Source organism: Dermacentor silvarum, chromosome 2 (genome assembly GCF_013339745.2).
Source record: "Dermacentor silvarum isolate Dsil-2018 chromosome 2, BIME_Dsil_1.4, whole genome shotgun sequence".
NCBI lineage: Eukaryota > Metazoa > Arthropoda > Arachnida > Ixodida > Ixodidae > Dermacentor > Dermacentor silvarum.
In genome coordinates, this window is record NC_051155.1 from 170,350,997 (window position 1) to 170,365,527 (window position 14,531).

The 14,531-nt window shown below is 43.0% G+C and overlaps 1 protein-coding gene across 6 annotated transcripts in view; it reads right to left on the bottom strand.

The window, feature by feature from the left end:
• The window catches only part of LOC119442101 (transcriptional coactivator YAP1), a 189,800-nt gene that overhangs the window by 34,255 nt on the left and 141,014 nt on the right, over window positions 1-14,531 (bottom strand). For all 6 annotated transcript variants that reach the window (XM_049661896.1, XM_037706837.2, XM_037706839.2 and 3 more), the window contains exons 3-7: window positions 12,289-12,356; window positions 10,935-11,120; window positions 7,586-7,615; window positions 2,698-2,935; window positions 1,938-2,044 (exon numbers count right to left, since the gene is read on the bottom strand). In XM_049661896.1, coding sequence (XP_049517853.1) covers window positions 1,938-2,044; window positions 2,698-2,935; window positions 7,586-7,615; window positions 10,935-11,120; window positions 12,289-12,356 — 629 coding nt within the window. The remainder of the gene's footprint in view (window positions 1-1,937; window positions 2,045-2,697; window positions 2,936-7,585; window positions 7,616-10,934; window positions 11,121-12,288; window positions 12,357-14,531) is intronic.

Here is a 14,531-nt window from a genome sequence, read left to right on the forward strand (position 1 = left end):
CTTTTGTCACTCAGAATCATTAACCAGCTCCACCCTTACTGTCTGTGTCGATGTGGGCCGCGATGAAACGAGAGAAGTGCTGCATAATGAAATTTGCAAACCCACGATTGTTCTGCTCGCGAAAACATTTCTAAGTTGCCAGGAGATTAAAATTTAATGCAAGCCCGTATCTATAGGGACGACATGATAATGGCCGATATACACTGATGTGGTCACAAATAACCTTGTGCACATGTGCACAGCACCACATTCACAAGCTTTCCTGGCCACTCGCGAAATCAAAGCAATATTTCTTGCCGTGGTAAAACCTATTTTTGTTTTTCGACCTTCCGATTATTCGATATTTCGAGCAATCCCTGCCGATTCTGAATAATCAGTTCGCTACTATATTAGTGCGCATACTTAATTTCTTTTCTTTGGGTACCCAAAATGCACCCTTGCCTTATAATTGTGATTGCCTTATACAGGAACAAAAACGGTAGAGTATTATCTCGTTCAATCAGATTTCACAAGAGCAAAAGAAATTTTTTAATTAACTGAATGTCGAATTATCGATGGCATCAAGAGAACATGATACAAATGATTCGTACATCGACACGCTTCCATTTACTGAATGAATCGGCAAATCCTGTTTTTATTTTGAAGAAAGCCACGCAGAAGCTCCAATTATCATCTAAAGATTAGTCAGCACTTGCAACAGTGAAGGCCTTGTGACTTGCTTCGCCGTGTGGCCTTGGCGCAAGACCCGCGTTTTCATCCGAGACATACTTTTCAGTACTGCGTGTACATCCTGATTATTTTTTCGCCAGTGAGCTGGTTGGCAACAGCATCACAATGTAGCCAGTGGGTTTGATGCCAGCATATGGGCCGCAGTAGAATCGCTCTTCATCTTTGACAGCTCCCGCCGGGTGTGATATTGCACCCGCATTGCGCTAAGTCAAAACAAAAGTCCTGTTTGCTGCAACCACTGAGGGTGAAACCACTGAGGGTGAAACCACAGATAGATAAAGACCATGCAGCTCTGAACGCACACGGCCAATGCACAAATTGAGTGAGAACGAAACTAATTTGCCACAACCGCTACGGACAAAACTGCTGTCGCTATAGACGTGATCGTAGATGGCGACTATGCAGTTTTGAAGGCACGTGAGCAGCGCGCACACCGAATCGCAATGAAGCTACCGTTTGCCAGTACCTCTGTGAAGAAAACCGTGGTTTTTGGCACTGCAATCATGGATCGTGACTAGCAGTTCTGAAGGCACACGGCCAATGCGGTGTCGTGTGCGGCCATAAACGCAGGAATAAAGGCTACAAAGGCACAAATAAGCGTTCATTCCTGTCGTTCCTGTGAAGTTTCTGCTGATGACTGTGGTGATGCGGACTCTTTCGCTTTGGTTAAGTTGGAGAATATTGTCACTCTAGCTCTTTTGGGTCGCACATATGCAACGCTCACCACGCTTCTAGGATTGTCCGAATTAACCGGTGTGCACCCAACTATGTCCGAATTAATGAGAGTTTGAGGTTACTAAATGATAATGCATGCGCCTGCCGGGCGCAGACGAGCCCGAATTATCTGATTTCCAAATTAACAGAGGGTTGAATTACCACGGTTTTTCTGTAGCATGCCACAAGACAAGTTTCGAAGGTTTTAGTCTTCATGCCCCTATCTCTGGAATTATAGAAGTCTTGCAGCGAAGCAGTGAAATAAATGAAAAAAAGAATGAGCAGCCCCCACATATCCTTCCCAAAAAGTTTTTGCCCTGCCCTTGTAGTCTGGCGCAGCCTTCACAAAAGCAACCCAGTTTAAGTGAGAGATGATAACCATGCCACATTACATATGCAACAGCAGTGCCGTGTCATTGCATATTCTTATCATGGTAAGAGGCTAAATGTATCAATTCACAGTGCAACACACTAAAGCAATGATTATTGCTCACCTGTAAACTGGGCACAAGATCATCTGAGTCCATGTTCTCAGTGCCCAGGTCAATGCCCGTGCCTTGTAGGCCATCTAAACTCAGTTCACTGTTCTGGTGATTGGGGTCTGTGGAAATGAAAAAATAAACGAAGAAGAAAAGGCTAATTTCAGGCCACTAATACAGATGTGCTGCTGAATTATGAAACTTGGATGAAAATAACCTGTAGGCACTAGAGCCAGCAGAAGCTGATGTGTTGGCTTGTTTGAATCAATCCCATACCAACAATTTCAACATAGATGTGGGGGGAATGTCATTGGATGATGTACCTACTTCAACACTTCACATGACGATTCCCTCCAACTTTGTAATAAAAACATGTGGCATGTGCAGCTATCAAAGATCGCACACTAGTTAGCAACAATGTTAGAGTCAACTCCACACACAGTTTTAGGCATAGTCATAGAAAGCGTATGTGGATGAACAGCTAGAGTTGTCTTTTAGAGCTCGATGAGTGCTATAGGCTGGGGAAGACATTATGTATATTGATAGATGATGCTACAAATATCGAAATCGTCTCACTAGTCAGACTACCAAATGTGAGAAGTGTGCACTGAGGGATGATTAAGCGTGTCACCATTACAGCACAGCAACCGGTGCATGCCCCCTACTGCCACCTACCAACTAAGGATGTTCTAAACAACAATACTACCAAGTAAGCTCGTGTTCTGGTGAATAAAAGACTGCAAGAAGGGCAAGCACATGGCCCTTATTGACATACCATCATTGAGCCCAGCATCAATGCTGTCATCCATACTAGAGAGGAAATCCTCTGGGGTATGTGGCAGAGAGTAGTTTGGGCCCAGTCCAAGGCCACTGTCGGCACTCTCCTGGCGCGAGTGGAAGTCCCCACCCAGGAAAGGGTCCGTCGTAGGGCCCACCCCTGCCACATCGCTTGCGGTAGGGGACGTTGGGCTTGGGAGGATCTCTTCTGTCAGCGTACGTCGCAGCATCATCTCCTACGCACAATACATAGAAAAGATGCACAGTGAAGGAACTGGCCGAAACAAGGTCAACATTTTAATGCAACAGTCAAATTATGCCGTTTCAATCACTTCTTTTTTTGCTCAGCTTCGGCCAACTTTGGCACTTGTAGCTTAGTTGAAACAGTTTCCCTTTAAATGGCATGAAAGCTTCCTAAAGTTCCTCGCCCTTGTGTGCCAACATGCACTGTCTGTCACTAGAAACTTGAAGCCATTGGGAAATTGGTTTCAACTGTGACTGTGTCTCAGTGGCTATGGTATTTCACTCCTGAGCACAATGAGGATGGAAAGCAAATAAGCTCAAGCACCTAAATTTTAAAGCAGAATAACAATACCATAGGCAGTCAAAATAATTAAAAGCGCTACAGTATCTCCACCCCAGTTGTAGTTTTGAGATGCAATACATGTAAAAAAAGATCACCTCTGTCTGCATTTATTTTATGAAAAATGCAAACCTAATATTTTGCCTTGCTGCCATGTTGCTTTGGGATTAAAAAGCTGCATATTCAGTTCTGTCAGCATTACCAGTCTAGCAGAACAACCAAGCCCAGTCAAAAAAAAAAAAAAAAAATTCCCGACAACCTTGCCTTCATTGAAGCCAGACCTTCACTCAGTCTATTATCGCATGCCAATGATATTTAACATGCCAATGATATTTCACAGTAAAATCTTTTAGACACCATGTCCTGCATGCTGTTTGGTTTGATGCACCAAAGCTACCCTTTCTGATGTCATTCTTTGCATCTCTGATTATGGCATATATATTCTGCAGTACTGAATAATAAATATTATGTAACAGAATTCTCTTGTCTGGTCTGGTCTACTCATTTACGCCATCTCTGTACGGGAAATAGCACCATGTCCAACCAACTCACCCAATGCTTCTGTTACTGAATATTTTTTAACCTTAAAAATAATTCATGATGCGAACCAGCAGTAGGGACATTAGACAAAGGCGACACAACACCGCACTAACAACTGAAGCTTTATTCTGATACGTGTGTAAATAAGTATTGACAACAGTATCAAAACAAGGCAGAAAAAGGTGAAATAAAAATAAATTCAAGTCATTACAGGTTGACTGAGCGATAGCAAGCGATAGCAGACACACTTCTGTTTTCATGATGCTGAAAGAAGTATTGCTTATGCATTTATCATTCAGCTTGTGAATTTCGTGGGCTTCTGTGATCTTCCTTGGTATATGGTCACCATTGGTTGCCTCCTGTTAAGTTTTTTTTTAAACAAGAGTTTGAATCCGCATAGGTTACAGTGCATACACAGGTAACCAGAAACAAGTTTATTCACACACGTAATTGTGTTCTTCGAGCCTAACTTTAAGGCAACGCCCAGTCTGACCGACGCATAACCGGACATATGACGAGGGGATGACATACATCACATCATGTTTACATTCAACAAAATGGTTTGCATCATAAAAAAACCAAAAAGATCAATGCGATGCTTCAGCCATTTAACCAATAATTTAACCAATAAGTGCAAACTTCGAAAGGAATGGAAGTGAATAAAATTTCTCCCCAAATACCACTACAAGAACTACCAGAATGTTAGCACTAAAACTTTGGGGAAAAGGAAGACTGCCCTTGAACATTCAGTGCAAGCAATGGAGTGTATTTATGGTGCCATAACAGCCGCTCCAGATAGACCAGGTAGCCCAGCTTGTTATTATTGTGAATACAATGGAAGGGACAAACAGTGAATAACAGCAGCTATAAACATCAGTATTCCAATAAAGCCTATTATTACACCTTATAGCACTGTTATGTCCTATAAGTAATCATCACGCTGAAGCCGATTAGTGACCAGCTTGGCCAATGCTATTGCCATAATTTTAATGCGATTAGCATTCTTTGCCTACTTCAGGGGTTTTGAGCCTGCCCTGCCTGTCTGTCTAGCCTCTTGCGCTGGCACAACGGCACAAGATGTCTACCAGCTTGGGCCACTAGGATTGTGCTCATAGTGGTGATGCCGTTGTTGCCACGCCTTCTACGCTGACCCGGTGACCCAAGTTGTCTAATAGCTTGGGCCACTCGGTATGTGCTCGTAGTCGTGATGCAAATGTGTTGGTTGCATTGTCATCATTCCAGCTTTGTCATCCAACTGTCTTAATGCATCATGTTTGTGCCGTCGTAGTCATTACATCGCTGTCATACAGTCGTGCATTCACATCACAACGTCGTTGGGATGTCATCGCGGTGTTTCCATCGTCGGCATTCCAGCTTCGTCATCCAACTACAGAGGAATTTTGTTGATACGACCTTCACGGGAAGTGGAAAATAAAGCATATCATCCAAAAATTGTATCACCCAACGTATTATCCAACCAAATCATATTATCATTAAAAGAAAAAGAAACGCACTACAGTTAAACCTGCTTATAACGAACCTCCATAACGAATTCCTGGATATAATGAAGTTTTTCAATTCCCTGCCGTTACTCCATAGAATCACATTTATTTGAGACCTCTATGTAACAAAGTGGCAGCGGAAGACCCCCTCGAAATAACAAAATTTCCCCACCGACAACCTACATATTTCGCCCCAAATTTTGCCATTTTTGCGCGAGCAGCAACCGGAAGCACCTTCTCCACCGCGACGGAATGCGAAGCGGCGGCGGCGCGCTTGGCGCGCTCGAATTCACAGCGACTGCGAGGCAAGAGCGAGTGCACGTGTGCGTGCGTGCGCGAGGCGGGCCTGCATCCCTCGACCCGGCCATCTTGCCGCCGCGGGCGTGACCTTTCCCCCTCCCTTCATTCAAACCTGATCGCGCTGCTTGCTGCAGCTGGCCTAGCCCGCTAAACCGGCACTCTCCTTTTCCAGTCGATGTTGCCGAAGGAAAAAAAAAAGTTTTTTTTTTTTTCGACAAGCTGGCAGTGCCACTCTTCGGTTACTGCGCAAGTCTCTGCGCTTCACTTCACTAACCTGACACTAGGTGACACTATACAACGCTACGACGCCATCGTGTCGCTCGCTCTTCGTTTCCGACGCCTCGCGCTCGTGCTAAACGACACGCGTCCACGCATCCAGTACCTGGTGTGACATTCCAAGGATGAGTGCTTCGACGAAAACGGAAAATGGGTGCGCGTTACAATCATTAGAATCAAGTAAATACGGTAAGCATTTCTTTTTCGAATTTTCGTGCCGAAGCTGCATATAATGAAATCCTCTTTATAACAAAGTTTCTCGGGAATTTGTCAATTTCGTTATATCCAGGTTTAACTGTGTACCGAAAAACGTATTATGCAGAATCGTATCAACAAGGTTCCACTGTATTGTCATGCCATTGTCGTCATTGTGTCGTCATCATACAGTCGTCATGCTTTGTTGCCATACCGTTGTTGTGATACAGTCATGGTCGTTCCATCGTCATCATTATAATTTCGTCATCCAACTCTGGTCGTGCCGTCGCCAACATGCGCATCGTCGTCCTACCGACGTCAATTGTTCTTCGCCATTCCATTGTAATCAAGCTGCCATCATTCAATTGTTATTATGCCGCCGTTGTCATGCGATCGCCGTCATTGCGTCGTCGTCAGACAGTCCGTATTACGCACCTCTTGTCATACCATCATCATCATGCCGTTGTGGTTGTGCCATCGTCATCATTCCAGCGTTGTCATCTGTTTGTCATCATATCGTCGTCATGACACCATCATCGTCACATACTCACCATCACGCCATTGTCCTCATGTAGTCGACATGCTGCCGTCATTATACCATCATCATCATCATCATTTAAGAATCGTCATCTCATTGTCATCGTCATACTGCCTTAGTCATTCCATCGACATCATTACACCATTGTCACTGCGTCGGCATCATACAGTTGTCATTCCGCCATGCTCATAGGTAGTCTCGGCGAGTGAGTACCATAGCAAAGTGGGATGGGATGATAGAGTACAGTCGAACCTGGATATATCGAATCTGAAGGGGATCACAAAAAAGTTCGGTATATATGTATTTCAATATATAAAATAACAATTATATACAAAAATTTAAGGGGATTTTAGTGCTGTTCGTTATACACAATAATTCATTATATGTGGGTTCGATATATCCGGGTTCGACTGTATATCGCCTATAGCCAAGGCAACGCAAGTCTGAGAATGACCACTACAGATGTAAATAAATGTGACATCAGAAATACAGTGTGTCACTACATAGCTTGAATGCTAATCGCATTACCGTCGACAGTCATCGCGAGATGAGTTCTGCCGCAATTCTTTTGTTGAATAACGTATACATTATCTCAATCACACTGCTAGTTCAAACAAATGAGCGTTAATTCTGCCCTTTTATCAACTAGTAAGGTTGTGTTTTCTAAACTGAACATTTGGTTCCAGAAGACAAGTAAATAAAACTGCTCACTGGGCAGCACATGCCATCTACAACGAACATATGGCTGCAAAAGAATTACACATTTAGTGAATCTTATTCATTGGAAATGGCATTAGCTTTTCCTTTGCTACAGGGGTATTAGTGTCACACAGAAGCATCTGCAGAACAAAGGCACACTGATTGCAGGGCAGCAGGGGGGTTCACGAGCACACCAAACATATCAGTCACACGACGCAATAGGCAAATGGACCAAAACTTTGCATCCACTCACATTACGTGCGGAGTTTCCAAGGAATGCCGTCTGCAAAAAGCAACAAAAACAGGCCAATTTTGAGTTATAGCATGCCCCAGTTTCAGTTAGCAAACCAGCTTACAAAGCAACATAGCATTCTTCTCACAACGAACAAGCAGGCACATCAAGCAGAAATACTATGCAGTGGAGGAACACAGGGTAAGGAAGGGTCACATAAATATGAAGCGACTGAACATGGACATCACGCCAGGCATTATTATTGCTTCATTCTCATTTTTTGCTTAGTTCTATATTTGCTGCACTCACTACAGGCAAGAAGCTAGCTGCAGAGGCAATACCTAAGAACTACATGATAATAAACCTTGTAGCCAAATAAGGTGATGCAAAATGCATAACACTACACGAAGTTCTGCAGAATATTAGAAGCAATTGCTCCATAAATATGATTAGCATGTGTGTATGACCAATAGGCAAAAGTTTGACAATATGAAAAGCTACAAGGAACAAATATACTGTGAATAAAGCAGTAATTTTGTGAAACTAAGTATGAATGTTATACACACCCAGCTTTAGTATTCTTGTTCAAGTAGTGTAATGAGCTAATCATAGCCTTCAACACTCATACGCACATAAACCAAGCTTGGCAGCTAGGTTTCAGGACTACTTTAATTTGGGTGACAAGATAGGCTTGAACTCTACTAGTAATGTAGTGTTGCCATCTATTAGAGCACTTGCAGTGCTTTTAATTGCTATTTATTGATTTTCATCATGTAGCACATAAACAATGGCCATAAACAGAAGAAAATTAATTCCTACCAGACAATTATTTCAACATTCCTTTAAACCCTTCTGCTCCTTTATCAACGAACACACCTGATAAATTCTCAGGATCAACAAGTTGATCCTGACATTACACTAAGTTTGAACAAGCGTGACCCTATGGGCAATACATAAATAGCAAAGCCTTAGCTCTGGTTAAACTTCTGTAACATCACAAGTTCTCAACCATCTGCTACCCGAACTATAATACTGGTCTGGCTTGTATTTTCTTTCTTGAAAATATTGTGCTTACTACTTTCCTGTCATGAATGCTAGGTCATGCTGATAATGCACATGCCATTCGTGACCTGGGATTACCAAGTGCACAGCTTTAAAGAAAGGAAAGGTGTGCACATTATAGATGAAGATTATTGTTTGGGGACAAGATAAGCTCCAAAGGATGGAAACTTTTTTAGAGTGGAGGCATTCTGAGGAATGCAAGAAAAACAGCATAAGACATTGTCTGTTGTAAATGCTGTCCTAGCTGCTTGTTTCCCTTGTGCAAGCCATATTCACAAATTGCCTTGATATAAATAAACGGGTGCTGTTCTGCTTTCATTGTAAGAAAGGCCAAGGGCTGTAGCTAAATTACCTCTGACATCAATCCAACTAAGGCCACACGTAACACATCTGACAACCAGACAACCTTAACTGGTCATTCACACCTGGATGTTCTTCGCACATAAAAAAACATTAAACTTTATGGTATTAGAAATAATAGAGAAAAGTGAGTGGCATACATCATTTCATTTATTTCTAGTGACAAAGATTCAACTCAATTATTGACACTTGCTAGCAGTGTGCAGATGCTCATGCGCTCATTTCCACGGAAGCAACGCCAGCACAACCACGCGACTACGTTCCACCAACAGGGAGGTGCGCATAAGCCCCGGACCTCCTCGTGTGCCCTCACTCGGTGGCTCTGACAGCAAGATAAAACAATGTTTCTACCTTTAGTTTTATTCAGTGGGCTTATATCCATAGAGGGCGGTGTGCAGCTGTTCACGCCTCACTGCTGGTCAGAATACAAAAATTACTTTTACACAACCTTGGAGATTAGCAACACAACGCTTTGCACCGCGCCGATGGTCTCTCGCTGATGCCTGCCAGGGCCAAAGCTGTTCTGGCACAGTCTGGCCCAATTTCAGCTATTTTTCCTGCTTTCGGCGCAATTTGGTGCAGCAATTCGCACAAGTATCAAAATGACGCAATTCCCACCCCTGATAATAGTGATCTGGTCCTGCACCTCATGCAGGGCATCTATTTGAAGAAACCTTAGTGAACAAACCTTTACGTCGGATCTGAACTGTGATTAGTACAGGAATACTAGTTAGGTATCCTGTGTTTATCTCGTACTTTATGTATTGTTGGGGATGTTCTTCATATACTTACATAAACTGAAGTTAAATTTTCTCTCGCAAATGATAATGCAAATAAGAGCACAAATTAAAAGCAAAAAAATTTGCAGATACCACACATTGCGAGATGTTATGCAACGCATGCTGCACATAGCCGGCTATCCAACATCGTTTATAGTTCTGTGGAGCATTGCCAGATGGGTAAAAATGTATGTTTAAGGCGAGCAATTACACATGTGACAACAGCACGTGTGGCATAATAGCAGCTAGCAACATTGATGGCGACGAAGATAGTATGATGGCATGACAACTGACTTATATACTGCAGTAAAGAAACGTTACAATTTGTTTAGTTACAACCTGGGTAGATCACGGGAAGGCAGTAAAACATAACATGTGTCTCAAGCCACAAGTGTAGATGGGGGCAAACTGGCATGCTTTCACTTTTTGAAGCAAATTGTTGCTATGCGACGTGACGCACAGGAAGCACCAAGGTCAGTTGACAATTATTTGTGCATTCCATTTCTGTGTCTGTGGCCTAATGAAAAGTGGCACACACGCGCACCTGCTCTCAGTTTTTAAAGCAAATTGTTACAATACAACGTGTCACACACACCAATCATTTCAAAGCACTTGGCGGCATTGGCACAAGAGAAGCGTGCATGCGTCTGTGGCCTAATGGGTAGAACATCAAGCTATGTTGCTGGGGGATCATGGTTCCTATGCAGATGATGGTCATCCTAAAATCAGTACAGAGACTAGATAGGAGCAAAATGAATAAGCATCAAAGCACTACACATAAGTCGATTTGCTGTCAGTAATAAAAATGTGGAAGCTACAACATCCTACACGTAGATGAGAAATGGGCGAAGGGCACGAGCATCGTAGTGCAACATAAATCTGACGTCAGCTTACTGCTAGTTGCCAAACTTGGTCTAGTTCCAGTGAAAATGATGATCAAACAAGGAATCGCAAGTTTGTAGCAAGCAAAGCCGTCAACAAAGGAGGAGTGAAGGGGGCTGGTATGAAAGTGCAGCATAAATATGAGCGCCACTTGCTACTGGCCCTCATGTGCCACGACTGCAAAGCGACAATACAGATTCGGTTGTGTGTCTAGTGAACACACTGCTTCATTTGCCACGCCACAACGTGCACACAGGCAAGAAAATGACCATGCCCTAGTTACACACCTGGCGTAGGATCTCCTGCTGCCGAAGCTTGAGGCGCTCCCGTTCCAACTGCAGTTGTTGCAAGCGCATCTTCTGCTGGCGCTGCTGCTGGAGGGTCAGAGAACTGGTCGCAGCCACCACAGCCGAGATAGAGTTCATTGTGTCTGGAGAGGTGGGCCCTGCACTGTTCACTGCATTGCCAGAGCCCTGCACCGGCCAGAGATGACAACATCACTATGGCGGCGTCATATCTCCATTCTTAACATCTGCTAGCTTGGCATAATGACCAGTACAAGTAGCCAGCTTTACTTAGCATTAACACAAAAGGACGTCTTGTTGATTTGGAGCAAAGAATGTGAGAGCAAAGAACTGGTGAAACTGGCTAAACTTGGCATTTGCAGTGTAAGCATCTTGTTGGCCATTTTAAGAGTACCAATGACCATAGTTATATAAACCAAAACAAAAACTTTTATAATCTTCTGCACATCAAAACATGCCTTTGTTCAGTAAAGTCTATATAATGCGACAAAAGGGCAGCCTGAGGACACATCTAAGCATGGGGAGTTCAGCATATCTGTCTATGGAATGGCCGCCATCAAAGGACATAAAAAGGCAGCATAGAATGGTGAAGAATCACTAAATTGTTAAGAATAGAGATTTAAACGAGATAAAACATTGAGAAAGAACCTCTCATATATTGTTACAATTTTTATGCTCAAGGTTCGTCATGCACAAGTGTCACAGCATTGGCAGAACTACATTGCCTGATTTGTATCAACAACTACTTTTGTCTCCTTCAAGGTGCAAACTTGGAGGAACCGTAATTACTATATTCCTGTATTGGTCAAGCAGAACAACAGATGGTACAATAGTAAGGCGGGCCTAACTCATCCTATTCTGCACCATACCATCCCATTCATAAGACGTTGCAAATGACCAGTCAGATGAGTCAAAATCCATCACAAAGTACAACCTCTTTGCATTAAGCTTTCGAATGAGTCAGCAAATGCTGCAAAACGTCCTAGCATATTTTTTTCTCCTCAAATTATCCTACAACAGCACACTGCTAAGCACACATTGCTGCCTAGCTACCATTGCAACATGCAAGAAAAGAAATGGCAAAATTAAATTATTCAATGCAAATAATAATATCTACATGATTTATCATATGTAGCGTGCACATATACAGTACGGCAATGGTATTCCGATTGCCATCGCATCAATAATTTTGTACAAGATGCAGACAGTAAAATTTCTGAAAGAGTCACAAAAAGGAAAGCAGATATTATTAACTAAAATGCTGCTGAAGTTTAAAATCAAGGAGCACAAGAATTAGTAAGAATACCTCCGGCCGTTTATAACTGTACTGCCATACCTGACTCTGTGGGTGGCAAGGAAGTTGAGAGGTTGGGCTCTGCAGGAGAGGTTTCTGAGCATGGGCAGCTGTATGGACATAAAAAAAGGAACACAAAATGATCATATATAACAAAATTCCTTTTAGTACATCTGTATTAAAACCAGTTTTCCATTTATTCATGGCACAGACATCCATATGCGCATCTTTACCATAGGTTGTGCGATGTTGTACACGAAAAACTATAGCAGACTCAATCACATGCATATACTGGCTGCTCAGCTAACCTCACTAGTACTGCCATTTTTCAATATGCCAACTTTTGAAGTCCTGTTGTGTTGCGAGGAAAAAAAAATGATATCAATGCATAGCCTGTAGCTCTGGTTTGTCTAGAAATAAAAATAAATACATGTCAAAGAGGTCTGCCCACACAAATTTGCAACTTCAATGCTGCTCAAGGCAGACTTATACAACGAAGCCAATCGAGTCTGCAGACAGAGCATGACATAGCTGATTTCTACTGAGTTCTGCCATAAGCAGGTAGTATGCAACACCACTTAAAGGAGCCCCTAGAACACTTTTTTCAAGCCACCGTCTTCCTGTTGCAGGTGGCACAGACAGCCAGTTGGAGAAGCTTTTAGCCTAAGTCAAAGCATCAATATCAATATATTTAATATTTTAATTACATAAATGAATCCCTACATTGCTGCCAACCTCATCACCACCCAGTGGCGCTCACCAGAAGCTTCATCGATGTCACCACTCGCTCCTCCCCGATTGCAGATAACCAGTGCATTGCAGCAAAAATGTGTGATCAATGAGAACTTTGGTATTCTTGTTTGCTGTAGTTTTTATATTAATGTAAAAAAAAAAAACACAGTAGTAACAAAAAAAGAAAGAAAGAGCACTACAACTACAATAACACGGTAGGGACGCTAGATTCCCTTTCACCTCTGGCCTCTGAGCATTGCTCTCTATGTTATAACGAAGTGTGGTCACAATTAGTGTATCCATTCGAAAGCTCCTTGCTTGTGTACACTCGCGAGCAGCCTCGTCACCTCGTTTTGCACATGCTGTACACCTCCTTGCTTGTGTACACTCGCGAGCAGCCTCGTCACCTCGTTTTGCACATGCTGTACACTCGTGAGTGTTGTTTAGGTGGGGCAAGTTTCTCACGTCGTGCATCGTTGTTGCTGCATCTATTTCATTGTTCGCGTCGCTATGAACAAAGAAAGATGTCGCGCAATCCTTGAATGCTTGACCGGGAGTGCCAACCGTGCTTAGAGAGCCTAAATGGACTGGTGCCTCTCAATGGCCTGGTGCGGCTCCACGTGGTTCCATAGTAATGACACGACCATCACACCAGAGTCCACGAACATGGAACGGGCAACCATGGTGAGCTAACTTCCGCTATGTAGGCGCTTGGAGCGCTCACCATTGGTAGTGAGGGGTTGCGTCAGTGGGTGAGAGGAATGGGGATGGGAAACGTGCGTAAAATTCAAGTTGCGGGCACTCATTTTTTTCTTGTGTTTATAAATTTCTCAGCTGATTAACTTTGGACTGCGTACCCCTATTGCTGCTGTTCTTGTTGCATTTATCTTTCTAACCATGAATTTACACAACATGCGACCGAAACACGGTGGCTTGAAAAGTATTCGAGGGCCCCTTTAACATGGTCTGAATCACCACCATTACATCATGCTCAGTCCATGGCTTGAATCAACAGTTGGGCACATGGTGTGAGCCCATTGAAATCAGCATACAGCAATCATTGAACATCGTGTCAAAGTGACAAAACCAGGCTTGAAACCTATTAGACACTAACTGCATATGCAAGTCAGCAGTCAATATAAATATGTTTTCGAGCGTTATGAACAGAAGGAGCAGAACCCACAGAAATTACTTTTACGTTTACACACGACTGACTGTGCAAATAAACACAAACCACACAAGGAAATACCGACAGGACGAGCGAGCCCTGTCGATGTATGTTTGTGTCGCTTGTTTTTATTTGTGTAATCAGTCCTGTTACCATAAATACACCAACTAGCCCAACAAAATGTCTTAGTGAAATCCATTTGTATGCAAATTTCGAACATATTAGCTAGCTGCTACTGATGCAGCTGCAGGAATGATCATGCTTATAGAAAGCACTTAACAGCATTAAAGGACGAGGACAAAACAAACACAAGGTGGGTACCAACTACCCACTCATTGCCTTTTAGCCCTGTTAAGCCCTTCCGCTGTGCGTGACCAATCACCTC